The 27811-nt window shown below is 61.6% G+C and overlaps 1 protein-coding gene and 1 pseudogene across 1 annotated transcript in view; one reads left to right on the top strand and one right to left on the bottom strand.

Moving 5' to 3' along the window:
- Positions 1-2974: 2974 nt before the first annotated feature.
- On the top strand, positions 2975-13288 carry LOC142008388 (tonsoku-like protein; annotated as a pseudogene).
- A 1161-nt stretch (positions 13289-14449) lies between these two features.
- Positions 14450-27811, bottom strand: part of LOC142009058 (vacuolar protein sorting-associated protein 28 homolog) — a 148233-nt gene continuing 134871 nt past the window's right edge. Inside the window, exons 2-10 of the mRNA XM_074986502.1 lie at positions 21160-21231; positions 20017-20045; positions 19645-19682; positions 19162-19251; positions 18655-18760; positions 16497-16598; positions 16222-16275; positions 15265-15356; positions 14450-14859 (exon numbers count right to left, since the gene is read on the bottom strand). Coding sequence (XP_074842603.1) covers positions 14742-14859; positions 15265-15356; positions 16222-16275; positions 16497-16598; positions 18655-18760; positions 19162-19251; positions 19645-19682; positions 20017-20045; positions 21160-21231 — 701 coding nt within the window. The 3' untranslated portion in view covers positions 14450-14741. The remainder of the gene's footprint in view (positions 14860-15264; positions 15357-16221; positions 16276-16496; positions 16599-18654; positions 18761-19161; positions 19252-19644; positions 19683-20016; positions 20046-21159; positions 21232-27811) is intronic.

Genomic DNA, 27811 nt, shown 5'->3' with positions numbered 1-27811 from the left:
CTCAGGAAATGGTACTTCGTGGTCCAGACCAGCTGTCACCAGTCATGGACGTGGTCCTCTCTCTGCTGGAGAGACTGTGCCTTTGCCTGCTGTGTGGCTGCATTGCATAGGTGGCTTTAGTCACCCTATAACCAGCCAAAGCATCCAGGTTTCTCTCACCTTCCTTCACTTCAGCTGATGAGCCTCCGGCTATCGGTAGCCCTTCACTCCAAGCACCTTGTCCTTTGTCGTACTGAGCAGCGCCTCGTTTCTGCTGCAGGCTTTGAGATCCCCCCGATCGTCCTGCCTACCATGCCGATCCTCCTCCGGAGCGAGCGCCCTTCCTGACTTGTGTCTGCAGCAAAGCCCATCAGTGCACTCCTGCTGTTCCTGCCTTGGGCATTAATAGATATGGTACAACTGGGCTCGTGTCGGATCTCTGAGGAGCTGTGCCAGGAGCATCCCTGCCCTCTGCCAGTTTACCTTTCGGCACAGCCTGTTGCCTGCACCCCCTGAAGCCTGTTCTCTCCCCCTGTACGCTCCTGGGCTGATCCCAGAGTGCTCCAGTTTGGCTAACGTTGCATGTAGCTAATTTTGTCTGATGCTCTGCTGCCATCCAAGTGTGCTAGAGCCACTGTATTTCCTGTAGCTAGAAAATCAGAGGCCGTCAGCTACAACATGGGAGATGAGTATCACAGAGGGAGCCGTGTTAGTCTGTAACTTCGAGAACAACAAGCAGTCCTGAGGCACCTTATAGATTAACAGAGATTTTGGAGCATGAGCTTTTGGAGGCAATGAACCGCTTTGTCAGAGCATGTCTAGGAATGAGTACAGCAGAAAGGGATCGAGGGGTTACAGTGGACCACAAGCTAAATATGAGTCAACAGTGTGATGCTGTTGCAAAAAAAGCAAACATGATTCTAGGATGCATTAACAGGTGTGTTGTGAACAAGACACGAGAAGTCATTCTCCCGCTCTACTCTGCGCTGGTTAGGCCTCAGCTGGAGTATTGTGTCCAGTTCTGGGTACCGCAGTTCAGGAAGGATGTGGAGAAACTAGAGAGGGTCCAGAAAAGAGCGACAAGAATGATTAAAGGTCTAGAGAATGTGACCTATGAAGAAAGGCTGAAAGAATTGGGCTTGTTGAGTTTGGAAAATAGAAGACTGAGGGGGGACATGATAGCGGTTTTCAGGTATCTAAAAGGGTGTCATAAGGAGGAAGGAGAAAACTTGTTCTTCTTGGCCTCTGAGGATAGAACAAGAGGCAATGGACTTAAACTGCAGCAAGGGAGGTTTAGGTTGGACATTAGGAAGAACTTCCTCACTGTCAGGGTGGTCAAACACTGGAATAAATTGCCAAGGGAGGTTGTGGAATCTCTGTCGCTGGAGATATTTAAGAACAGGTTAGATAGATGTCTATCAGGGATGGTTTAGACAGTACTTGGTCCTGCCATTGGGGCAGGGGGCTGGACTCGATGGCCTCTCAAGGTCCCTTCCAGTCCTAGTGTTCTCTGATTCTATGTGATGCAGCAGGTCTTTGCCCACGAAAGCCTTTGCTGCAAAATACGTTAGTCTATAAGGTGCCACGGGACTTGTTGTTGTTAACATAGGAGATGTGCTCTTGAGTCCCCGGTGCATGTCAGCTCTGAGCCCCAAGAGGGGTTACGCCCCGGGCTTGTTACTCTGGCTGCTCTTGTAGCTGATGGAGTGGGTGCGCCTCATCCCAGGGGCCCCTGCTGTGCCTTGGGAAGCCAGCTGGCTCGCTCGTCACCCCAGTGTCTCTCTGCTCTCGGCAGGGCGGTACCGAGAGGCGCTGGTGGAGCACCAGGAGGAGCTGTGCCTCCTGGAGAGCGTGGAGGATGTTATCGGCTGTGCCGTGGCCCACCGGAAGATTGGGGAGCGCCTGGCTGAGCTGGAGAACTATGAAGCTGCTTTGAAGGTAATGGGGGAGAGGGGGATAATCAGCTGCAGGGATTGGGGCTCCCCAGGAGCTGGGCTGAGAGCTACTTTCCCAGTATTCAGCCCCGCCAAAGGCCACGGGGTGAGAGGGGCAGCAAGCCAGAGCAGGGGCGACAGAATGGCTGGAGGGGTTTAAAAGGGAACACTAGGGCACATAGTGGTAACCCCTGAGCTGTCAGCCTTGCAGGGCCCAATTCAAAGCCAGCCCAGATCCATGGGGCTTGGGGGGTCTCATGCGCCCTCTTGTTCTCCTGCTCCATCAGCACCAGCGCCAGCATCTGGAGCTGGCCTGCGCTGTGTCCGACCACACTGAGCAGCAGAGGGCTTGGGCCACCATTGGCCGCACCTACATGTTCGTGGCAGAGAGCGGCCAGGCCGGGGAGGCGCTCTAGGAGGCGGAGCAGGCCTTCGTGAAGAGCCTGGCCATCTTGGAGGAGCAGCTGGAAGGTGAGAGCCGGGCTGGGAGCTGTGGGACACGGAGCTAGGGAGGGGAGCCATCAGCTTGGGATGTGGTGCGCCCTGGGGAGGGTCACCAGTCGGCCTCTGCCTTGGCTGTCTGACCAGACGGTCTAAGTCCCCACCTTTTACCCCTTGTCCTTGCCCCAGAGCCTGCATCTGGGATGTCCCTGGTCCCTGAGCTCCATCCCCTCCCCGAGCCAGAACTCCCTGGCCTGGCCAGGAAGGGGCAGGCCCTCAGGCTTTCATCCGGGCTTCCCATCTACTCGTGCTGGCTTGTAAGGCCCAGTTAGGCTCGCCGCCGGGATTGTGGGATATGCAGGGGCACTCAGGGACCTCCAGCCTTTTCTGACCTCTCGGTTCCACACCAGGGCAGCCAGGACCGGGCCCGAGACTGTTCCGTAGGGACCTCCCAGCACTCCCACCCCATCCCTTGGGAGACAATTTGCTCAGCTCATTCGGCCAGCTGGAGGGTGAGGGGTCCAGGACCTGTCCAGCCCCTCTCTGGCCCTGGAGCTCCTGCCTTGTGGAGCCGGCTGGGTGACGGGCTGGCTCTGGCTGTCCCAGGGAAGGTGCCGCAGCGGGAGCTGAGTGAGATGAGGGCCCGGCTTTACCTCAACCTGGGCTTGGTGTACGACAGCATGAAGGACCAGGCCAGGTGCAGCCAGTACATCAAGAAGAGCATCTTCATCTCCGAGTAAGGCCCTGGCCCCTCCCTGGGGGGGGCGGGTGGTGGTGCTGATAGGCCGAAGGCCCCTCTGAAGAGCTCCTGTGTTTCCCTGGGGTTCACCCTCTGCTGGTGGCTGCAGCCGTTTGGCTCAGGAAACCGGCTGGTGCTGTGGCTGGGGGGTGTCAGGTGGGGGCACAGGGCCCAGGGGTTTCCTGAGGACGTGAATGGGCGGGCGACCCTGGGGGTGACCCGTCTCCCTCTAGGCAGACTCACCCCTACGAAGACCTGTACCGGGCCTACTTCAATCTGGGCCACATCCACCTGCGGGAGGGGCAGCACTCCAAGGCCATGCGCTGCCTGGAGCGGGCGCGCGACTGCGCCCACACCATGAAGGAGAAGTGCAGGGAGAGTGAGTGCTGTGCCGGCATCGCCCAGGTGAGGGCAGCGGGGAGCCCGTACTTGGCCCCCAAGCTCTTCCCCCTGGGGCCTGACCACCCAGCATGGCCAGCAAGGGGACAGCCCCCTCCCCCCAGGCCAGGCCAGCACCCTTTGGTAGTTGGACCTCTCTGCCCCTCCGCTTGCTGACCCTGCTGCCCTGGGGCCTTGCAGGTGCTCCTCAGTCTGGGGGACTTTGTGGCCGCCAGGCGCTCGCTGAAGAAGGCCTACGTGCTGGGCTCCCAGCAGCCCCAGCAGCGCGAGAGCATCCGCAGGAACCTGCGTTACGGTGAGGGGGCTCGGGTTGGGGCTCCCTGCGACACGGCGCGGGGGGGCTGAGGGGACCCAGTGGCCTGTGCAGCTGGCCGGGAGGAGGTTGGGTGTCACTCCCCAGGGCTCAGCCCAGGCTGACTGGGGCTGGGAGCTCTCCACCTCTGGCTCTCAGTGCAGCCCCTCCCCTTCACAGCCCTGTGTGGCTTGTGGCTCCTGGGGCGGTGCCCGCCCCCCCGACCCCCGTGTCACAGGCACGCCCAGGGAAAGGTGCTGTGGCTTCTCGGGTGCAGGGCCGCGCTTGCACAGGCCACTCCTGACAGGGCTTCTGGCACGTCCCCGACGTAGCCCCAGTGGCACCACAGGGCGGTGCTTTGACACTGACCCCGCACCAGCCCAGGGGGGCAGCGAAGGGGGCTCGGCAGGTGCTCACTGTCCCAGAGGCCTGCAGGCTGGGTTGGGTGAAGGGGACCTTGGTCCCCACATACCCCTTCACCTGTGGCTCCCCTACCTGCCCTGAGCCTCTAGGCGGAAGAACCCAGCCCACCCCCGGTGCGTGCCACTCACACTGCTGGCCTCTCCCCCAGCCATGAAGGTCAGCCATCTGCAGGAGGCTCTGGAGGAGGCAGTGCCCGGCGACTTGCAGACAGCCCTGGGCCTGTGTGAGCAGCTGGGGGACCTGTTCTCCAAGCATGGGGACTATTGCCGGGCGGTGGAGTTCTACCAGAGGCAGGTGGGTGAGGGCTGCCCCTGCTCTCGGCCTGTGGGCTGGGGGAGGACCAGGCTGCCTCGAGGCTGGGCTCCGTGCATGGTAAGGGGCTGGTTCCGCTTCCTCCTAGCCGCCGAAGTGCTGCCAAGCTCTGGCCCGAGGGCAGGGGCACCCGCTCAGATTCCTGCAGGCAGCAGGGATGGGGCTGGGCGAGCCCTGCGGGGGCGGGCGGCCACCCCGGGCACAGCATGCTGTGGACGGTGTCTCTGGCAGCTGCGCTACGCCGAGTCCCTGCAGAAGCCTGAGCAGGAGCTGGCTGTGATCCACGTCTCTCTGGCTACCACCTTTGCGGACCTGAGGGAGCCCGGCCGGGCGGTCCAGCACTAGCAGACGGAGCTGGCGCTGCGGCGAGGAAACCCACTGGAGGTGAGGGGGCGGCCTGGGCTCTGCCTTCAGCCCGCCGGTCTCACCCTGCAGGGCCTGGGGACCCCGTGCTGGGCTTGGCCGTGCTCTGGGGAGTTGCGGGAGGGGAGCTCAGCTAGCAAGCAGGGCCTGGCTGGGCCCCACAGCTCGGGAGCAGGGAAGGAGCGTGGGGCAGGCGTAAGAGTCAGGATGGCAAAGGAGTTGCTCTTTGTCACTTACCCCGTGCCCCTGGGTGGGCTCCCTGCCAGTGGAGCTGGACTGGTGGGGGGAAGCTAATCCCATTGTCTGTGTGCCCCAGGAGGGGAAGACCTGGCTGAACATCGCCCTGGCCAGGGAGGAAGCTGGCGAAGGCTACGAGGCCCTGGAGCCCTGCTTTCAGAGCGCGCTCCGGTGCGCGGAGCAGGCTGGGGAGCCCAGGCTGCAGGTGAGGGGACGGGCCCAAAGCTGCTGCCCAATGGGGATGCCAGTGCTCGCCTGCAGCACCCCCTTCAGGCTGGGCAGCTGGCAGTGCCCCTCCCGGGGTCCCCCGAGCCTGCGATAACTGAGACTGGCACCCAGGAGTCCTCCCAGCCCCCCGCCCTACGCACAACACCTCCCTGCTAGGGCCTGTGGCCGAAAGTGCTGGTTTCTGGCCCCCTCCCGCTTCCAGGCTCTGCTCCTTGTTGGCACATGCCCGGGAGGGACCGTGCTGCTCACCTGCCGGGGAGCCCAGCTCCTCACTCCGCCCAGGATTCCAGGCTGCACCCGGCTCCTCCTGCGCCAGCACAGCAGAAAGGCAGGGGAAGGGCGTGGGGTGCCGGGGCTCGGAGCTGAAAGGCGCCCAGGGCAGCTGCGGTGCTGGGGCTGGACTCGAGAGTGCCTAGCCAGCGTCCTCCCCTCACTCGTAGCCTGTCTGCTGGGCCAGGCTGGGGGGCCTGGCAGCTGCTCCAGTGGTCAGTGCTGGGAGCTGCTGCTTCTGGGCTAGGCAGGGGCTGGGGGACCTGGGAGCTGCTCCAATGGTCAGTGCCCTGGCCTTGCTCCCTGCAGGGCCCCTTCAGGCCTGGAGGGGGCCCTGGGGACTGCCTTAAAGGCCAGCGCCCCCAGCTGACAAGGCCTGGGCTAGCAGCCCTGGGAGCGCCCAACCCCATCTGCGGCTGGGCAGGGTGATCAGCCCATCCTTTCACCCCCCCAGCGGCAAATCCTACAGCACCTTCACCCCCTGCAGCAGAAGTGGGGGCGCCCTGAGGCCCCCGACACGCTGGCCAGGCTTCAGGGCCTGTGCCGCTCGCAGGGCTGGAGCAGCGCCGGGGACAGCCGGGGGGAGGAGGAGGAGGAGGAGGAGGAGGACAGCAGCGAGCCCCTGGATGAGAGCGACCTGGAGCTGTCTGAGAGCGGTGAGTGGGCCGGCTGGGGGGGACGGGGAGGGAGCCGGAGCCGAGTCCCGGCCGGGTGAGGCTGTAGCCCTGCGCGTCTGCCTGGCGCGGGCCCCCCTTTGGCAGGGTGGGGGCTGTATTGGAGCCGGGTGCCTCACTCAGGCCTGTGCGTTCCAGACGGGGAGGAAGATGACCTGGACGGCTACAGCAAGAGCGTGCCTGGCCGCCGCAGGGTCGCCAAGGTGAGGCTGGGCCTGGGCGCAGCGTCCTCGCCCCGTGGGGCCGTCGCTCCAGCTCCTGCCCTGGCGAGGCCGGATCCCAGGGCGCTGCGCGGGGCGGGGGGCCGAGGGGGTGGCTCTGATCTGGGGCCCCTGGGCAGTGCTGACCCCGCCTCCGCCCTCCCTGTGCCCTGCAGTGGAACCGGCGCAAGGACCGGGGTGAGACCCCGCTGCACCGCGCCTGCATCGATGGGAACCTGCGCCGGGTCCATTTCTTCCTGGAGCAGGTGGGAGCCGCTCCTCGTTCCCGGGCAGGGCGCCCTGCGGTACCTTCCGTCGGCCCGTGGGGGCAGCTGGGCGGCTGGCTGGGGTCGCGGCGTCCCTCTGCTCTGGCCCTCACAGCCCCCAGCAGGGGACGCGTTCAGCAAGTGTGTCCTGCCTGCAGGGTGCGTGGGAGTGAGCCAGGTAGGCGCTGGGCACTGGGGCCGCTTCCTGGCCTGGCCTGCAGGGAGGGCAGCTGGAGGGGGAGATCCTGCGGGAGTTGGCATGAAGCCCAGCAGGGCACCTGGCCCCCACGTAACCCTCATGCCTGTTCATGTCTCTTTCCTCCTGGGGGCAGGGCCACCCCCTGAACCCGCGGGATTACTGCGGCTGGACCCCGCTGCACGAGGCCTGTAACCACGGGCACCTGGGTGAGTGGTGAGGAGGGTGGGAGGGTGTCGGTGTGGGGGGCGGATGACGGCAGGGGCTGGAACGGGTGATGGGGGCCGGCTGGAGGGGGCCCTGGTGCTGCCACCCAGCAGTAACTGCCGGCTCCTGTGCCCAGAGATCGTGCGGCTGCTGCTGGAGCGTGGTGCCTCCATCGATGACCCCGGGGGCCCAGGCTGCGAGGGGATCACCCCCCTGCACGACGCTCTTAACTGCGGCCACTTCGACATGGCCGAGCTGCTGCTCCAGAGGGGCGCGTCGGCGGTGCTGAGGAACGCCAAGGTGGGGGAGCAGCGGCCTGTGGGCGGGCGCTGGGCTCGGCACCCCTGCACAGCTGTGGGGTTTCTGGGGGCGGCCCTGAGGCTCAGCCCCTCCATCTTATCCGCCGCAGGGCCTGAGCCCTCTGGGCACCCTCCGGGAGTGGGTGAGGATGTACGGCCGGGACCTGGACCAGGAGACGCGCCAGCGCTGCCGAGCCATGGAGCAGCTGCTCAAGGAGGCGGTGGTGGGGCGAGGTGAGGCCGGGTGGGAGTGGTGCTGTGGGGGGGCATCTCTTGGGGGCTGGGCCCAACTCACGGGGTTCCCTGTCTCCCGCCCAGCAGCAGAGGTGGCTCAGCCCCCACAGGATGTGCCGCAAAGCCAGCTGTTTGATGCGGAGCTCTCTGAGCCGCTGACACCCCCCCACTCAGCTGTGGCCCCCCAGCCCCAGAGTGGGGGCCCCTCCACGAAGGCGACTGCGCCCTGCAGGATCCTGACCCAGCGTGGCGGGCAGGGGCCAGAGTGCTGGGCCAAGCTGGACGAGTGCATGACCCCGCTCCGGCCTGTCAAGAAGAGGCAGCGGCTCCTGAGCCTGAGGGCGCCGGGGGAGGAGAGCCGGGTGCCGGGGTTCCTCGGGCGGGCAGAGCCTGGGCTGCCCCCTGCTGGCACCGCGCAGGCCAAGTACGAAGCAGCCATCCGTGGCGTCGGCAGTGCCCAGTCCTGCCAGGTCCCTGAGCCAGTGCCGGCCGAGGCCTCTGCCAGGCCGGCCCTGATCCCAGCCGAGGAGTACGTGGGGGATGACTGGCTGGAGGATGACCTGGGGGCGAGCCGGGAGCCCCGCAAGAGGAGCCACCGGCGCCCGGGGGAGTCGGGCTCGGACTCAGGGGGCACCAGTGGGTCTGAGAGCGACGGCGCAGCCCCCTTCCCAGCTGCTCTGCCCCAGAAGAGGAGGGCCCGGCAAAGCCGCCTCACCCAGATAGTGGACAGGACGTCGCTGGGTCGGTCCCGCGGGGGCCAGGCCCTGGTGGCTCCGGAGCCAGCCGCTGGTCTGAGGCCCGTAGACGGCAGTGGAGAGGCCCCACAGGTGAGGTGCTGGGGGTGCACAACAGCAAGGGAGTCCCCTGGGCTGTCTCTTGGGTCTTGACTCCCCTCTCCTGTTCCCAGGCCCCACTGCTGGCTGCAGCCCCGACTCGGCCACCCCCCATCCGAGTGCGGGTCCGGGTCCAAGACAACGTCTTCCTCATCCCCGTGCCGCACAGGTGAGAGCTGCCTCGCATCCTTCCTCCCAGCGTGGCCCAGAGCCCGGGAGTCCTGCCCCCCCAGCTGGGTCTGGGGCAACATTAGCAGCACCCTCAGAGGGGTCCAGCTCCCAGGCAGCGCCAGGGGGTCAGGGACTTGGGGTAACAGGGCCATTCCCCTCTGCCACTGGGGGGGGCTGCCCTGTTCCTGCCCCACCCTGGGAGGGCGGGCTGGGGGCCTGGTTCTGGTGGGGCGCTCTGGCTCAGCCCTTCCCTTCCCTTCCCTTCCCTTCCCTTGCAGTGGCCTCGAGAGATGCCCGGTGGCGTGGCTGGCAGAGCAGGCGGTCCAGCGCCACTACCAGGCCTGTGGCCTGCTGCCCCAGCTCACCCTCAAGAAGGAAGGGGCACTGCTGGCTCCCCAGGATCTCATCGTGGACGTCCTGCAAAGCAACGAGGAGGTGAGGGGCACCCGAGCCAGGATTGGCGCTTCCAGGGCTGAGCCCACCAGGTCCCCCTGTAGGCCGCTGAAGGGTCGTGGTGGGGCCCATCACTGTGGACTCTGCACCAACCGGCAGGGCCCAGATGACTGGGAGCTCGGAGGTCTGGCTTCACCCCTCACTGGCGATGCCCTTCCCCTTGTGTTTGAGCCTGCCAGTGCTGCCCAGCCAGCCGGCCTTCCTTCCTACCCATAGGGCTCTCGTCTGCCTTGCAGGTGTTGGCAGAGGTGCAGTCCTGGGACCTGCCCCCGCTCGCCGACCGGTATCGCAAGGCCTGTTGCAGCCTGGCCGTGGGTAAGGGGATGCCACGGACCCTGCTGCCTGCCTGCGTGTGGGAACCGTTGGATGTACAGGGTCTCGCTGGGTTTTGTAGCGCCTCAGGGCGGTCAGCCGGCTGGGGAGAGTGCCACCCGGCCCGTGGGGGGGACAGGCAGGAGGGGCTCCAGTGGGAAGGCTGGTCCAGGGGGCTTGGGCACAGCTGTGCCACCGTCTGCGTGTGTGACCTCGGGCAAGTCCCTCAGTCTCCGGGTCACTGGCCCAGCTACGGAAGGGGACAGAGGTGGAATGTGGCTTCGGGTGGACAGATTGGCACCCCCAGGGCCGTGCTACATGCCAGGGGAAGACCTGTCCAGCATCCGCTGAACGGTGCGCAATGTCAGGAGCCCCCGGTCGCGGCTGCCCCCCACGTGGTGCTGGGCGGGGGGAGGGTGCCCCCGGTCGCGGCTGCCCCCCACGTGGTGCTGGGCAGGGGGAGGGTGTCCTCGGTCGCGGCTGCCCCCCACCCTCTCCCTGGCTGCTTGGCTCTAGCCCCGGCCAGGCAGCAGCTGGCTGGGAGCTCGTCAGTCTGGGTGCCCCACAGCGACTGGTCTTCCCTCATGGACTCCTGTTGCAGGCGAGCACCGGCTTCTGCTGAAGATGATGGAGCTGCAGGAGTCGGGCCCCTCGTTCAGCACCTGTGGCCTCTCCTTGCACCAACCCCACCTCACCCCACTCCTGCGTGCCCTCAAGCTGCACAGCTCCATCCGCCAGCTGCGGCTGGCTGGGACGGGGCTGGACGATGGCCTGGCTGCCGAGCTGCTGGCTACGCTGGGCACCATGCCCAGCCTGGCCCTCCTCGACCTGTCGGCCAACCAGCTCGGTGCTGAGGGGCTCCGCGCGCTGGCAGCAGGGCTGCCCTCCCAAGCGGTCTTCCAGGTTGGCTTGTGGGTGTGTCCAGCACCTCCCTTCCCCTCAACGGCAGGTGGGAGGGGCCCCGGCCTCCCGCCTGAACCCCAGAGACACAAGCAGGTTCGGGGACCCCCAAGCTGCCCATCCTGGCGCTCTGGGCTACGGCTCTGGCACTGCTGGTGTAAAGGGCCCTGATGAGCTCCTGCCAGGGCTGCCCTGATGGACACCAGGGGCTCCCCGGATCAGGGAGGGGTAAGCTGTGGCCATGCTGGTGCCAAGGTGCCTGCTCCTAGGTCCTTCTGGGGAGGGGCTGGTTGTGAGGGTCCCTGTAGCATGGGGGGGGCTCTGCTGCTCCGTCCCTTCTCTGGGGCTGAGGCTGCCGCTGTGGTCCTCCCAGCGGGGGTGCAGCCCCGGCTGTCTGGTGGCACAGGGCAGAGCCCAGCAGGTTGGGGTGACTCCTCCGCCCCTGTTGTTCCAGAGCCTGGAAGAGCTGGACCTCAGCCTGAACCCCCTAGGGGACAAGAGCTGCGAGGCCCTGGCCTGCCTGGTTTGAGCCTGCCCGGTCCTGACCACGTTCCGGCTGCAGGCCTGTGGCTTCTCTGAGGCTTTTGGGCAGCACCAGCGCCTCCTGCTGGCCAACAGCCTGAAAGGTAAGTGCCCCTGCACTCCCCCAGCCCCGAGTGGGGGCACAGCAGGCGTGGCCTCATGGTACAGGTGGTGCCCTCCCTTGTGGCTCCCCTCCCCCAGCGCCACGGTCTACAGGCTAGGCCCCCCTGTGACACAGAGGCACTGCCAGGAGGGCCCCATTCACTGGGACGGGGCCTACAGCTTGGGGGTGAGGATGGTTCCACTCATGGAAAGAATGCGGACCGCTGTCCTGTCCGCTCTCTGCCAGCTTCTGCCCCACAGCTCGCAGCTACCCAGGCCTGGGCTTGCCTCAGTCTTGCCCCACAGCCACCACGCCCTGGGTTCCCTGCCAGGTCTGCCCCACAGCAGCCTGCTCTGCCGTTCTTTCCCAGTGCAGGCCTGTTGGGTGCCTGAGTTTCCAGTTAGGCAGCTATGGACAGGCCCTCCGCCAAGCTCCCAGCCTCCTTTATCTGCCCGGGCCAGACGGCAGCTGGCTCACTCTTAACACGCTGTCTCTCCCGCATGCCCCTGGCCCAGGAGCTGTGCACCTGAAGACCCTCGCTTTGTCCCACAATGCCCTGGGCTCCAGCGGCCTGCAGCTGCTGCTCAGGAGTCTGCCCTACGCCACCCTCAGCCAGCTGGAGATTGGCTCGGTGGCGGCCCGCCTAGGCGAGCCTCTCGTGGATCCGGTGGTCAGGTGCCTGACACAGGTACGGGTGCAAGGGGGTCCTGCAGTAACCCTTCTCTGGCTGCAGGAGTTGCAGGAGCTCTGCACGTGGCAGGGGAGCCCCTTTTGTCCTGGGGCTGTGGGCCTCTCACGCAGCTGGCTTGGCCCTGACTGGCTCAGCTGTGGTGTGTGGCTTTGGGCTCAGCCCCCCCCGTTCCATTCCAGCAGGGATGTGCGCTCACCCACCTGGCTCTCTGGGAACCACCTGAATGATGAGGCTGTCACAGAGCTGGCCAGGTAAAGGGGCAGCGCTGGGGTCCCTGGGCCAGGGGCTTTGCTGTGGGGCAGAAGGTAATGGGGTGGGTGTGTGACACCAACCTTCACCCAGCTGGGTCCTATGCGGAGTGATCTCCTGCTGGGTAGGAGCCGTGGGGTGGCTGGGCCCAGCAGCCAGCCCATGGGGACATAGTAGGAAGAGAGCCTGAGTGAGACGTAAGGTGGCCATGTTCGCCTTTAGCCCACTGGCCACCTTCTGTCCCTGCATTGTGCTTTTCTGGGCCACCAGGTGAACCCCCTCCCGTAAAAAGAGGCGGAGCGGGAAGGGAGTCTGAGCCACAAGCCCTTGGGTGGGAGGCCTGGTGAGCGGCAGGACCTGCCTCCAGAACCGGGCGTACGTGGATTGGTGGTCGGGTGGAGTTGCTGGTTCTACTACTGCACTTCACAGGCAGTACACCTGTCCAGCTGCCTCCCTTCCCCATCGCACCTTGTGCTCCCTGGGGGTCTCGCTCCAAGGCTGCAGTGCCAGCACACCGCACATCTAACACCTAGCCCCCAGGGAGTGGGTGGGCCATGGGGCAGCGGTGCATTGTGGGTGAGCCGAGAGGCATGGGGCTGTTTGACTCTCTTGGTCCCAGGTGCCTCCTGGTTTGTCCCACTTTGATCTCCCTGGATTTGTCTGCGAACCCAGAGGTTACCAGCGGGGGCTTGCAGATGCTGCTGTCAGCGCTGGGGGAGAGGCGCCAGGGGCTGCAATACCTCAGCCTGGCAGGTGAGGGGGTGAAGGGCTCCAAGATCCCTGGGTTGCGGAGGGGTCCTGCTTCCCTGCACCTGGCAGGGCCGGGGGAGCATCACCCTGCCCTCGCTGGAGGGACTGAGAGGTGATCCTGAGGGGCAGGGGCAGGCTGTGAGCCCTGGAGTTTTGCTCCTGATCCAGCAGAGCCCCCGGCCTGGCTGGCGCTGCCGAGTTGCTTCTCTCTCCGTAGTGGTGTGCAGAGCAGAGCAGAGCAGAGGAGGCAGGACTGGAGTAGTGAGGGGCTGCAGCTGATAGAAAGGGCACAAGGGGGGTCACCCAGCCTGTCCCCTCTTGGGCCGGGTCCAGGATTCTCAGTGCGCCACAGTGGCTACAACGGCCTGTTTCCTTCCCGCAGGCTGCAGGGTGCGAGGCCCATTGGACAGCACCACGTGGGCCCGGGTCTCTGCCAACGTGCGTGAGCTGCGGCTCTGCAGCCGGCAGCTGAGCGGCAGCAACCAGCGGGGCGTGGGTGAGTCCTGGCTTGGCCCCCCGGGCACCTCTCTGAGCGCAGTCACGCAGCACCACAAGCTCTTCTGTAAGAGCATCTGAAGTGCCCGACCGCTCGCAGCTGGAGCACACAAGAGGCCCATCCTGCTTGGGGCTGTGGCTGCTGGCAGAGGGAACTTGGGCAGACGTGAGGAACCAGGCACGGTGCCCGGCCTGTGCCAGCGACTTTTCTGCACTCAGAACTCAGGCCTGGCCCATGGGGAGGGGCAGGACCTGGCTGCTGCTGCTGCACAACCTGTTCTTTCTGGGGGCCCAGAGCCCTGCAGCTTCCCCCCACCTGGCACCAGTGCAAGCTGAGAAGGGAGCTGCTGGTCCCGTCGTAACCAAAGGAGGCAGGGCCCCGGCTGCTGTTGCGGAACTGGGCCTGTCTGCCTCGGGCTCCGAGCACCAGAACGCTGCAGGACTCTGCCCCATGGGGGTCCCTGGGCTTTGGAACCAAGGCCTCGGCTGTGTCCCCAGGAGGCAATGAGCTACCGGGCCTGTGCTGCTAACAGAGAGGGGTGGCAAGTCCCAGAGTGTCCCCGGAGAGCTGGCTTCCAGCCTGTGGTGTCTCACCAGCTGCAGTCACACCTGCGCAGCAGAACCCTGGGGCTGCTGGCAGGGCTGGGGGGTTGGCTCCTGGGGCAGCACTGGCCTTGGAGCAGGCTCTGAAGCCAGCGTGGGGAAATAAGCTGCCAGAGACTGAAGGCGGCCACCTGCAGAAGAGCCCTTCCCTACTGCGCGTCTCCCCACACAGGTGGAGGGTGATATTTTATTTGTCCCCCATTCCCGAGCTGTACAGGTTCTAGCTCTGCCCTGCCAGTGGCCACTGGACTAGTTCAGACAGACTTATTAGCTGGCTGGTGTTTTCTTGGCCGCACAGGGTGGGCTTCTGCCTGGTGCAGGGGCCTGGGAAACCAATCAATAAAGTGCTGTATGTCTCCTCTGCTCCAGGCCTGTGTTGTGCCACCCTGCAGACAGTGACGCAGAGACCTGGCCCTCTGCTGCTTGGGCCAGAGCTCTGTACCCTGCCAGCCTTCTCCCCCTCTGGACAGCTGTTTGACACCCCCCACCCTCATTTCCCAGGCTCCCCTGCAGCCTGGGGCATGACCTGTTGGCAGCAAGGGTGGAGCGCCCTGCCTTAGCCAGCTGCTGTGGCACCCAGAAAATCTGAGCTGATGGGCTGGTCCAGGCCCTGAGTACAGGTGCAGTGGCTGTGCCTGCTTCTCCCACCCAGCAAGAGCCACAGCACCGCAGGCTAGCCAGCATGGGGGTTTATTACCGCAGGTGTACAAGTCTCCCGCCCTGCTTGCAGGACTCACGGGGAGGGAGGAGAGGAGACAGGCTGGCTGGAGCTGGCCCAGTGTGAATGTGCCCTGCAGCAGCACAGTTCACCTTGACTCAGCCCTAACCCTGCTGCGGGAACGGCTGCAGTGCACCACTCCCAGCCTCCTGCCCCCAACAGCAGCCTAGGGGAAAGGGCCTGGAGCCTGCTGGACTGCTACAGTGGGAGGGCGCTCCTCAGGACCAGGCAGGGCGCAGGGCCCAGCCTCAGGAGTGCAGGAACCGGTTGAAGGCATTGTAGGCGGATTCCAAATCAAACAGCATCTGGCGCACTTGGGAATCGTCCAGCTCGTCAGAGGCAGACATGCCGCTCAGCGTCTGCAGCCTGCCGGGGAGAGTCAAGGCACAGGCCTGGCCCCCAGAGCAGGAAGAAGGCCCTTTGCTGGGCTGCACTTTGCACCTGCACTAGTACTGGAGGGACCTAGCAGGAGCCATGACTTGTCGCCCTGAGTGCTGGCCTAGGAGGAAGCTGGTAGCTCCTCTGGCCACGGTCCCACCCCGCAACCAGGCCCCTGATCAGACATGGCGAGCAGGGCTGGGGACAAGCACCTCCCACTGCAGAGGGAGCAGACTGATGGAGCTGGGCCCGAAGGCACTCTGCGCTCCCCCATGCCCTCAGACTGGCAGGAGCGCCATGGGGCAAGGCAGGTCCAGGCCCTGTCCTGGAGAGCTGGGTCAGGACCCGGGCTTGCTCCTGCAGAGGGCAGGGGCCCCAGAGCACCCTACTCACCACTGGTTCACTTTCTGTCTCCCCTCGAAGTCAAGAGGTAGGTGGCTCATGCGGTTCATCGTCTCCATCAGCTCCCGCAGGTCTGGCTGGATCTGGATGCACAAAAGCATGGAGCTTCTGCTTTTCCTGCCTGGGGCCCAGCTGGGAAAGCCCCACCCCCCTTCAGGCGCTGCTGCCAGCAGTGAAGCCTCCATGCACCCCTAGCTTGTCCCCCTCTCTCTCCGAAGACCAGCCACACCGGGTCAGACCAAAATCCATCTTGCCCAGTGCCCTGTCTTCGGACAGTGGCCAATGCCACGTGCCCCAAGGGAAGCGAACAGAACAGCTGAGCATTGAGTGGTCCATCTCCTGTCATCTAGTTCCAACTTCTGACAAACGGAGGCTAGCGCCATCATTCCTGCCCATCCTGGCTAACAGCCACCGATGGACCTCACCTCCCTGAATGGATCTAGCTCTTTTTGGAACTCTATTGATAAAGTCCTGGTCTTCACGCCATCCTCTGGCCAGGAGCTCCAGAAGTGAACTGTGCACTGCATGAGAAATACATCCTGTTTGTTCGTAACCCTGTTGCTAATTTCACTGGGTAACCCCTAGATCTCGTGTGGTGGGAACAAGTAAATACCTTTTCCTTATTTTTCCTCCACACCAGTCATGATTTTGTTGACCTCTTAGTCGTCCCCGCACCCTTCATCTATTGTTTTCTAAACTGAAAAGTCACAGACTTTTTAATCTCTCTTCAGATGGACCCGGTCCAAATCCATTGTTTTTGTTACCCTTTTCTGAAACTTTTCCACAGCCAAGGGTGGTTTTTTTTTTTTTTTTTTTTTTTTTTTTTTTTTTGAGATGAGGCGACCACATCTGCACGCAGTATTCAAGCTGGGGGTGTACCCTGGATTTATACCAAGGCTGTAAGATACTCCCTGTCTTATCCTCTGTCCCTCTGTAAATGATTCTCACCTCATCCATGGCTCGGATCTCCAGGCGCAGCTTGTCCATCACTGTGATGAAAAGCTGGAAGAGAAAAGAGGTGCCTCAGCAATGGCCTGGAAGCTAGCAGCAGGGCACCTCACTCCAGCCCTCTTGGGAGGGTGGGGGCAAGCCAGGACAGCGGGCCCTTGACAGTCCCCTGGGGACCAGCCATGCAGCTGCACAGGCCAGGCCAGCTGCCAAAGTCCCAGAAGCACAGGATGCCGGGATTACAGTGCGCACAGCCCCTTGCCCCGGGAACGTACAGAGACGATGTCAGCAATGCAGCGGTTCAGGTTGCCCTTGTCGTCCTTGATGGTGATTGGCCGATCCTCCTTGATCCTCTCCATGGCCAGCGGGCAGTCGAGCTGCAGCAGAAGGAGGGTTACAATGAGGCTGGGCAAGCTCAGGGCAGGGTAACAAGCACCATATAACCCCCAACAAAGAGCATTTCCCAGGGAAAGCCGGGTTCCACTCCATGTGCTAAGCTGGGGGAAGAGAGCACAGTACAGAACGTGGCCAGACGGTCTGAACATAGGGCCACCCAGCCTGGTCGCAGAGAGTGACCAGTGCTGGGTGCCCCAGAGGGCATGACCAGAACACGTCACCAAAAGGTGATCCTTCTCCTGTCACCCAGTCCCAGCTTCTGACAAACGGGGCTAGAGGCACCACCCTGTCCACCTTGCTGAACAGCCATTTGTGGCCCTGTTCTCCATGAACGTATCCAGTAGCTTTTTGAGCCTTGTTATAGTCTCAGCCTTCACATTGCCCTGTGGCAGGGAGTCCCACAGCTGGCCCTGCGTTGTGTGAAGAAATCCGTCCTTCTGTCTGTTTTAACCCCACTACCTGTTTGTTTCATGGGGTGACCCCTAGTTCTTGCATTAGGAGAAGGAAGACAGAACACCACTTCCTTATCGACTTTGTCCAACCAGTTGGGATGTTCTGGACATAAGCCGCCTCTTTTCCAAGCTGAGAAATCCCACTCTTACTACTCTCCCCACACCATACCCCAGCCATTCCATACCCCTAATCGGTTTTCTGCCCTTTTCTGTACCTTTCCCAATTCCAATACATCTTTTTAGAGATGTGGTGACCTTGAATACTGCTGCAGGTGTGACGTGGAAGTACACGGGATTTATACGAAGGTAATATGATTACGACAAGGTGGAAGTGCCTTTGGTCCAGGGGAGGGAGGGAGAGAAAGAGAGAGAGAGAGTGTGTGTGCGCGTGCGCGCGCACACTCACCCCCCCAAGCCCAGGGGCCCCCTCTCTAAGCCAGGTGACTGTGAGAGTGTAATTCACCTTTGGTGGGTTCTCCAGCACCGACAGTTTTTAAATCTAGGCGGGCTGTATTTCTCATGGGACAGGTCTGCTCTGGGAGTGAGCTGGGGGCAGGGCTCTGGCCAGAGGGACACAGGGGAACAGCCTGGGTGACCACACTGGTTCCTCCAGGCTTGGAATAAACAAATCTATGCAGTCTCTCCCCCCAGCATCTAAGTCAGTCAGGCACAGTAGGGCTATGTCTACACAAGCCCCTTCCTTTCAGAAGGGACATGGTAATGAGCGAGTTGGGAAGATGCTAAGGAGGCGCTGCCATGAATATGCAGTGCCTCTGTGATGCAGTGGGAGATACCTGTGTGTACACGTGGGGCTCCTGCTGAGGGTAACCTGGCGACCAGGTGACACCCCTGGGCTGCAGACAAAGGAGGAGGTGGAGCCTGAGGGGTTTGAACTGGAACTGGATGTTGGAAACAGTTAGTCGGGGCTGGGAGAGAGAGAGACAAAGGAGGGGGCAAGACCCCGGCTCCGGGGGCCCCTCAGGGCCTCCTCTCCCCAGCATGGCTTCGACTGGCTGTCTCTGCCGGCTGCACTGACTCCTCTGTACGACGCTGTGCCCTGTTGCCTAATAAACCTGCTGTTCTCCTGCCTGCGGATGGGGTGCAGAGGATGGAGACCCCGAACCCCCTCACAGCCTCATTAGCATAATGGTGGCTGCATATGATTTGAAACTGTTGCTTTCAAATCGCGCACCGCCCATGTAGACAGGGGCCTTTCAAAAGGACCCCCCGGACTTCGAAAGCCCCTTCTTCCTATTTGGTTTTAGGAAGAAGGGTTTTTCAAAGTCCGGGGGCGGAGGAGTGTCCTTTCAAAAAGCCCCCGTCTAGAGAGGTAGCGCACAATTCAAAAGCTGTGCTTTCCAATTGTGTGGGGCCACTATTATGCTAATGAGGCACTGCATATTCACGGTGGTGCCTCATTAGCATATTCCCAACTCGCCCCAAAAGGAGGGGACTAGTGTCGATGCGGCCTACATGTAGAACTCAGCAGCAACACAGCCCCCACCCCGCCCCCACTGTTCTAGGAGCCCCCCGATATTCCTGTCCCAGAGTCCCCAAAAGCTGTACTGCTGGAGGCTGAACTCACCCGGAACTTGCGGCAAAATTCATCGATGGAGCCAATTTCGGATCCCTGTACCTGTTTGAAGGCAGCTTTGTACTGGACCAGGAGCCGGGAGCAGGCTGCGGTGTACCTGGGGCAGTGCATGGAGTAAGAACAGCTGGAGTGGCTCATGCCAAGCAGGAGGGGAACACGGAGGTCGAGGATGTACAAGCAGGTCCCCAGGGAAAGGAGAACACTGTAACAGCCCCCATGGCAGGGGAGGCTCCCCAGGGTCTCTGACTGGAGACCCTCTGCATGGAGCAATGTTGCCTGGCCCCCAGGGGAAGTGGGCAGGGCCTGAGGGGGGACTAAGGGGCTGTTTTGATGCTTCTCTGAGCCCCCTCCCCAGTGTGTCCGCAGTGCCCTGGGGAGGGGAGGTCACTCTGCTCCACTCGGTAACGACGCATCCTGCAGGAGATGCTCCTGCTGCTGCATCCGCTTGGCTCCCCTGGGAGAGACCAGGCTGGAAACAAAACCCAGCTGGGGACTCACTCGTTGGGAGAGACACAGTCCTTGATATAGGCTTTCTCCAGAGCCTGCATCGTCTTCACCACCGCAAACAGCTCAGCCATGTTATCGTACCTGAAACCCAAGCGCAGAAGCCCGTGAAGGCGCATAGCCTGTGACCCCCACCGTTATACACGCGCCCGCGTCCCTGGGAACAGCACAGGGGCTCTCATGCTCCACAGCCCAGCAGGAGCACTCCCTTTTTCTGGAGAAGACCCTTCCGCCTATTGCATCTTTCTCAGCCGCAGGCTGCCCTGGCCAATGGCAGAGGCGGAGCAGAAGGGCTCTTGGGTCCTTCCTAGCTTGGCGCGGGGAAAGAGCATCAGAACGCAGAGCTCCCTGCACCATCAGCCCCAGCATCTCCCGAGCAAGGACCTCACTGCAGACAACAGCTTGAATTCCCAGCACTCCCAAGCCCCACAGAACTGTGTACCACATGGGAACCCATTCGGCTGGGGATGGACTCACTTTTCTCGCTCCCGTGCATTTTTATACAGCTTCACCTCCTGCAAGGAGAGCAGATACACAGCCTGTCAGGTACCCGCACAGTGTGTGGTCAGCTGCACAAATGGACAGGCTGGAAGCAGGTGGGGACGGAGATGACAGATACGGACCTCCTGCATCCTCACCACAGGGTAGAGGAGACAGGGACCAGAGAAACCCACACTGAGATGGAGGTAAGGAGCTGGGAATCACCTCAAGAGCTGGGGTCCCCTGAATGCTCCAGCACTGAGGGCTGTGAAACCGTTTGCAGAGCCAAACCCGACGTACGCTGGAAGATCATTCTGCCTCCTGTGCCAGAGACAGGACGAGGAGGGGAACGTGACCAGTGTTACTCACCTCGTACAGTTCTGGCTTATTCCCTGGGGCTGAAAAAGAGGAAATCCATGAACAGACCTAGCACTTATAGCTAGGGGCCTACCAGTGACGCCCACAATGCAAAACCTTCCTGGTAACCCGGTGTTAGGAAGGACCACGTCCACAGCTCCTTAGCCTACTAGCTACAGGGATACTGCTAGCACCCAGGACCTCTACAGCCTGCTCCGCTCTTCCATCCCGCCCCTCCTGCTGATCACCGCCCCTTGCTCCAGGCCAGAGAACCCAGCACAGTTCACAAGGGAGAATCAGATTGTGAGCTGGAAGGGTCCTTGAGAAGTTGAGTCCAGCCCCTGCACTGGAGCAGGGCCAAGTAAACAGAGCCCATCCCTTCCAGGCATCTGTCCAGCCTATTCTTAACAACTTCCACTGATGGGGATCCACAACCTCCCTGGGGCACCTGCTCCACAGCTTAACTACCCTCAGTGTGGGAAAGCTGTTCTTTATCTCAGGGGGTCTCAAACTTCATTGCTGTACAATCCACTTCTGCCAAGAAAAAGTAATGCACAGACACATGCCTCAGCCAAAACCCAGGCCCTGCCACCAGGGGTGCGAGTAAGGGGAACAAAAGACCAGCCCCATTGCCCGAAGAAAGGAGAGGCTGAGGACCCAGGCTGCAGCCCCAGGAGGGGCCTGGAATCTGAGCCCCACTGCACAGGGCTGAAGCCCTTTGTCTGGCTTCGATCTCAGCAAATCTAAGCCAACCCAGGGAAACTCATTAAAATGAGGTCCCAACCCAATTTGGGAACTGCTGTGCTATCCTAACCCCTGTTGATGCAGACTGAGCCATTGCTTCGTAACCTGCCTCTGTGGCCGTGATACCCACCCTCCCATGAGCCCAGTGTCCCACCACTCTGCTGCCCCCAGCCCCGCTAGCCTGACCCCGGGGGACTTTGAGGGCGGGAAGTCCCCTGAGGGGAGCTGGAGCCCACGGTGTCACTGGGTCTCTGGCCAGGGGCGGGGTGGGCCTGGGTCACAGCCCTGCTCATGGCCAGCAAGCAGGGCTCTGTCAGGTGTCGACCGGGCCAGTCTGTGTCTCAGCCCAGGCCATGGGGTGGTGCTGTGGGGCCCCTTGCTCCCCACGGCGGCAGGGCCAGCGGGACTCACCTCCTGGGCCAGGTGCAGCAGGGATCCCGTGGAACATTGTGGTGGGCTGGGGCACTGCTGCCAGGGGGACCTCTGCGAGGGAGGGAGAGGGGCGTTAGTGTGGCCTGGTGGCCCGGCCCCTGCACCCGACGCGATCCCCGGACCCAAACAGCCCGGGACCCCACACTCCCCACCGCCCCCTAGTGACAAACACCCCCCAGCCCTGCGCTCCCCACCGCCCCCTAGACACAAACACCCCCCGGCCCTGCGCTCCCCACCGCCCCCCAGCCAAACACACACACACACACACACAACCCCCCCGGCCCCGCGCTCCCCACCACCCCCTAGTGACAAACGCCCCCCAGCCCTGCGCTCCCCACCGCCCCCCAGCCAAACACACACACACACACACACACACAACCCCCCCGGCCCCGCGCTCCCCACCGCCCCCTAGTGACAAACACCCCCCAGCCCTGCGCTCCCCACCGCCCCCTAGTCACAAACACCCCCCGGCCCTGTGCTCCCCACCGCCCCCCAGCCAAACACACACACACACAAACAACCCCCCCGGCCCTGCGCTCCCCACCGCCCCCTAGTGACAAACACCCCCCAGCCCTGCACTCCCCACCGCCCCCTAGTCACAAACACCCCCCCGGCCCTGCGCTCCCCACCGCCCCCCAGCCAAACACACACACACACACACACACACAACCCCCCCGGCCCCGCACTCCCCACCGCCCCCCAGCCACAAACACCCCCCAGCCCTGCGCTCCCCACAGCCCCCTAGTCACAAACACCCCCCCGGCCCTGCGCTCCCCACCGCCCCCCAGCCAAACACACACACACACACACAACCCCCCCTGGCCCTGCGCTCCCCACCACCCCCTAGTGACAAACACCCCCCGGCCCTGCGCTCCCCACCACCCCAGCCGCAAACGCCCCCCCCTGGCCCCGCGCTCCCCACCGCCCCCCAGCCGCAAACGCCCCCCCCCGGCCCTGCGCTCCCCACCACCCCCTAGTGACAAACACCCCTCGGCCCTGCGCTCCCCACCACCCCCTAGTGACAAACACCCCCCGGCCCCGCGCTCCCCACCGCCCCCCAGCCGCAAACGCCCCCCCCCGGCCCCGCGCTCCCCACCTCCCCTCAGCCACAAACGCCCCCCCCCGGCCCCGCGCTCCCCACCGCCCCCCAGCCGCAAACACCACCCCCCGGCCCCGCGCTCCCCACCGCCCCCTAGTCACAAACACCCCCCTGGCCCTGCGCTCCCCCCCCGCCCCCCAGTCGCAAACACCCCCCCGCCCTGCGCTCCCCACCGCCCTCCAGCCGCAAACGCCCCCCCCCGGCCCCGCGCTCCCCACTGCCCCCCAGTCGCAAACACCCCCCCGCCCTGCGCTCCCCACCGCCCCCCAGCCGCAAATGCCCCCCCCCGGCCCCGCGCTCCCCACTGCCCCCCAGTCACAAACACCCCCCCGGCCCCGCGCTCCCCACCGCTCCCCAGTCACAAACACCCCGCCCCAGCCCCGTGCTCCTCACCGCCCCCCAGTCACAAACACCCCCCCCGGCCCCGTGCTCCTCACCGCCCCCCAGTCACAAACACCCCCCCCGGCCCCGTGCTCCTCACCGCCCCCCCGTCACAAACACCCCCCTGGTCCCACGCTCCCCACCGCCCCCTAGTCACAAACACCCCCCTGGCCCCGCGCTCCCCAACGCCCCCAGTCACAAACACCACCCCCCGGCCCCGCGCTCCCCACCGCCCCCCAGTCACAAACACCCCCCCGGCCCCGCGCTCCCCACCGCTCCCCAGTCACAAACACGCCCCCCCGGCCCCGCGCTCCTCACCGCCCCCCAGTCACAAACACCCCCCCCGGCCCTGCGCTCTCCACCGCCCCCTAGTGACAAACACCCCCCCTGGCCCTGCGCCCCCCACCGCCCCCCAGTCACAAACACCCCCCCCGGCCCTGCGCTCTCCACCGCCCCCCAGTCACAAACACTGAGGGATGAACAAGTGACCCCCCCCCCGCCCCTCCCCGGTCCCGCCAGAGACGGGGCTTTCCCGCCCGGCCCGGCGGTGTGCAATCCCGTGGGGGCGGGGGGGGGGGAGCCGGCGCCCTGCGCCTCTGGCCGCTGGGTGGATGCCGGAGTGCGCCACAGCCCCGGTACAAGGGCCAGGCGCCAGCAGCCCGAACGGGAGCGCGTGTGACGTGCTAGGGCTCCGCAGAGCCGGCACGCGTGCCAAGAACAGCACGCGTGCCAAGAACAGCAGGTGAGGCGGGAGCTCAGCCCCGCCCTTCCTCCCCCCAGGCAGCCGGGTGCTGGCACAGAGCCAGGCCGCCTGGGGAGTAGGAAAAGCCCGTCTCACACGGCCAACCCCCTCCCCGAGCGGGAGAGCCCTGCCTCCTCGCGTGTTTATTCACGGAGCTGTTGTCAGAAGGACCCCTAGTGGCTTTTAAAAGTATCACCGGCACTCAGGCTGGAGAGGATGGAAGGTCAGTTTTCAACACTGCCTCCAAGGTTGCTGAGCCCGGTGGTACTGCGGTGGGAACGAGTGGGTACTGTTACAGGCACGCTGCGCCTCAGGGATGTTCTCTCTTCTGTAGGGTAACCCTGTCTGAATGTTCCCAGTAAAGTTCCCCAGAGGTGGCCCGGCAGTAAGGCCCTTTGTCAGTCCTTTACCTAGTAACCCTTTTGCAATAGGGTGCCGAGCCTCCTTGGTCAAAGCTGCCTGAGTCCCAGCCTGGCACAGGCTTGGTCAGTTCCTCCTGCTCCCATGGTTGCTCTGCAGAGCGGCTGTGAGGGGAAATGCTGACCCCACAGGAGTCTTCATGCTGAGAAACAGCTACAGTGCTGCTTCCTGGCCTGCCTGGGCTGGCAGGTAGCCCCCCATCCCCTGCTGTGCAAGGTCAGGGACAGAAGGATGGAGCCAGCTGGAACATGGTTTAAATGCAGCATCTCTGCCCCAAGGGGTTGGCAAGGAGAGGAGTCTGTTTTCTGGAGCTGCCTCCCTCAACTTGCTCATCTTTTTGTACAACTGCAGGCCCATGTTTCCTTCTAATCCTGTAAGGTGCTATTTATTCTCCTTTGCATTTTGCAATCGATCCATTGAATTTCAATTATTTATTGGTTCAATTATTTAATAAAATCATACTTGTAAAATATTGTTACAGATGTGAAATTCATAACATGACAAGCAACATTTGGAGACCTGAACCAAATGTTGCATGTGTGGCTGATTTCGGGCTATGAATAGTTAGAAATAGTTGAGTTAAAGAATATTTTGAACATGTGTCTGTACTCGCTCTTCAAGGTGGTGTATTCTGTGATGGATTTGAAACGTTGATGCATTTGATCCATGTTTAGTTTGTTGCATGCCCTACTATGTCACAAACCTCTCTAGTATAACCATAAGCATAGTAAATGTCAGTAATTGTGAAGGTTATGAGCAACTGATTCAGCTGTGAAATTGACCAGCACCTCTATTTCAGGAGAGATCTCTGTGCTGATGTATTCAGAGCAGAACAAACTCATTTTTACTCCAGAATAAAAATCCTTCTTGCTCTCTCCAGTAGTAGGTTCTGTGACAATCTCAGTACCCTAACTAGCTAATTCTGCACCTGAGGCAAGAATATAAAATTGCACCCCTCATGTATTCATGGTAGTTAGTTTGTAGAACAATGGAAAGTACATAAATAATCACAGTAACAGCAACAGTAACAACACACTGCTTATGCTGGCAGGGGGAGGGGGCTGTGTGGGGTGTACCCACCATACCTTGTCTCTCCTGCCTCAAGTGGGACTGTGCCGCTAGCAGATGCCTGCAGCGGGTGGTCGTGGGGCCACAAAAGAAACGGGGAAGGGCAGGGGGCAGGTGGGTGTGCTGACAGCACTGGGTGCAGAGCCAAGATAGCAACATTGGAGCCAGTGTGGTGCGTACGGCCAAGGGTGTGTGTGTGTGTGGAGGTGCTGTATGAAAGGATGTGTGTGTGTGTGTGTAAAGGTGGGGTGTGTATGTTGCTGCTGTGCCTCTGGGCAGCGTGCAAATGTACATGTAGATGCTCGTGATATTGAGTGTCGGGAGAGGGTGTGGACGGTGGTGGTGCTGTACCAAGAAGCAGGTGTTTGTCAGAGCTGGTTGCCCCTTATGTGTGCGTAGAGGCTGTGTGAAGGTGGGGCACTGCACAGGGACCAGGGATTGTCTCCAGGACCAAGGAGAGGTTGTCAGGGAGTCAAATCTGACAGGTGAAGCCCCAGACTCAGAACTAGCTCCCCCTAGGACCAAGTGAATCCCCACCTCCGTGGATGAGCTCCAGGAACACTGGTAGCTAATTCTGAAAGGCAGCAATGTGGGGCATGCTGGGCTACGTCTACACGTGAAGCCAACATCGAAATAGGCTATTTCGATGAGTAACGTCTACACGTCCTCCAGGGCTGGCAACGTCGATGTTCAACTTCGACGTTGCGCGGCACCACATCGAAATAGGCGCTGCGAGGGAACATCTACACGTCAAAGTACCACACATCGAAAAAAGGGTGCCAGGCACAGCTGCAGACAGGGTCACAGGGCGGACTCAACAGCAAGCCGCTCCCTTAAAGGGCCCCTCCCACACACAGTTGCACTAAACAACACAAGATCCACAGAGCCGACAACTGGTTGCAGACCCTGTGCCTGCAGCATGGATCCCCAGCTGCCGCAGCAGCAGCCAGAAGCCCTGGGCTAAGGGCTGCTGCCCACGGTGACCATAGAGCCCCGCAGGGGCTGGAGAGAGAGCATCTCTCAACCCCTCAGCTGATGGCCGCCATGGCGGACCCCGCTATTTCGAAGTTGCGGGACGCGCAACGACTACACGGTCCCTACTTCGACGTTGAACGTCAAAGTAGGGCGCTATTCCTATCCCCTCATGGGGTTAGCGACTTCGACGTGTCGCCGCCTAACGTCGAAGTTAACTTCGAAATAGCGCCCGGCGCGTATAGCCGTGACAGGCACTATTTTGAAGTTAGTGCCGCTACTTCGAAGTAGCGTGCACGTGTAGACACGGCTCTGGTGTGTCAGAATGCCATACCAGCAGCTGATTTGGAGGAATAGCCTTTTTTGGCATCACAATGTAAAAAGTGTTCTTTAGATATAGCGCTGCTCCCCAGCTTCTCCCCAGCCACTCGCTCAAAGAAGGAAATTTGGTTGGTTTGGCATGATTCGTTCTTGGCATATATCAGAGAGGAGCCATGTTAGTCTGTAGCTTCGAGAACAACAAGAAGTCCTGTGGCACCTTATAGACTAACAGAGATTTTGGAGCATAAGCTTTTGTGGGCAAAGACCCGCTTTGTCAGGTGCATGAGTTGGGGGGGGTGGTTTCAGAGGGGTATTTAGAGAGCGGAGTCCCAGTAAGAGGGAGGGCCGGAGCTGACGAGGTCTATTCAGCCAGCCGGAAATGGCCCAGTCCCAAAAGCAGTTGTCAAAAGAGGAAAATCCAAGTCAGATCAGATGGGGGATGTGAACCTTTGTCAGAGTCTAACTTGTTTTGCCCTCTTTTGGTAAGTACTGTTGATGCCAGTTCTTCTGCTCAGCTCATAGCAGTTTCACCTTGGGGCCTAACTACAGCACCTACCAAGAAGAAGTCTCACAAAGGCTACGTCTACGCTAGCCCCTTCTTTCCAAAAGGGGCATGGTAATTAGCAAGGTCAGAACATGCTAATGAGGCACTACCATGAATATGAGGCACCTAATTAGCATAACGGCAGCCACAGCAGGCCGCCTATGCAGTGCAGATGGGGGCCTTCGCAAAGCCCCTTATTCCTATTTGGTTTCAGGGGCTTTTGAAGACTAGGGGGCTGTGGCCACACTTGGCCAAAATTTTGAAATGGCCGTGCTAATGGCCAAATCGAAGAATACCAATGAGGTGCTGAAATGAATATTCAGCACCTCATTAGCATACTGCCGCCCACGGCACTTCAAAAGTGCCCCATTTTGCTTGCATGTGGGTTGGCTACATGGGGGTCCTTTCCCAAAGGATCCTGCACACTTCAAAATCCCCTTGTTCCTATCCACTGATAAGGAGATTTCCAAGTCTGCAAGGGCCTTTCAAAAAGGATCCCCATGGAACCAAGCCACAAAGTGCCCTGTCCAGCAGCATGCTACTGAGGCACAGAATATACATTTCAGCACCTCATTGGTGTTTTTCCATTCAGTTATTAGCATAGCCATTCCAAAATACAGCTTCAGTCCAGGAGATGAAAATCCTGTCTACAAATTCCATGCTTTCTACAGCACCTCTTTGCAACAGCTTATATTACCCCCAGAACAACCATCCACCCCATGCTTACTACAAAAATCCAAGAACTTCTTCTATCTTTTTCCATAAAGAAAAGTTACTGAAAGCTGATTACAACAAACCCCCACTCCTTCTGCAATCCCAGCTCAAAAACACCTGCAACCACATTTCCAAAGGTTTCTTCAAAAAGAAAAAAAGAAAACCACAACCCACATTGACCAAACACTTTCACTTCCAAAAAAAAAAAAAAGGTTTATATCCTCCACCCCCGATGAAAGGATCCCTGCGCAACCCATATCTACATATGTAATGGTGACTATCCTGTATTGCACAACAACTTGAAGCATGGGTGAGAACCCACATTTCTTACACTGGCTGACAGCATAAATTGTGACTTTACAAGAACATG

Source organism: Carettochelys insculpta, chromosome 2 (assembly GCF_033958435.1).
Source record: "Carettochelys insculpta isolate YL-2023 chromosome 2, ASM3395843v1, whole genome shotgun sequence".
Lineage (NCBI taxonomy): Eukaryota > Metazoa > Chordata > Testudines > Carettochelyidae > Carettochelys > Carettochelys insculpta.
This window is presented reverse-complemented; position numbering and strand designations above follow the sequence as displayed.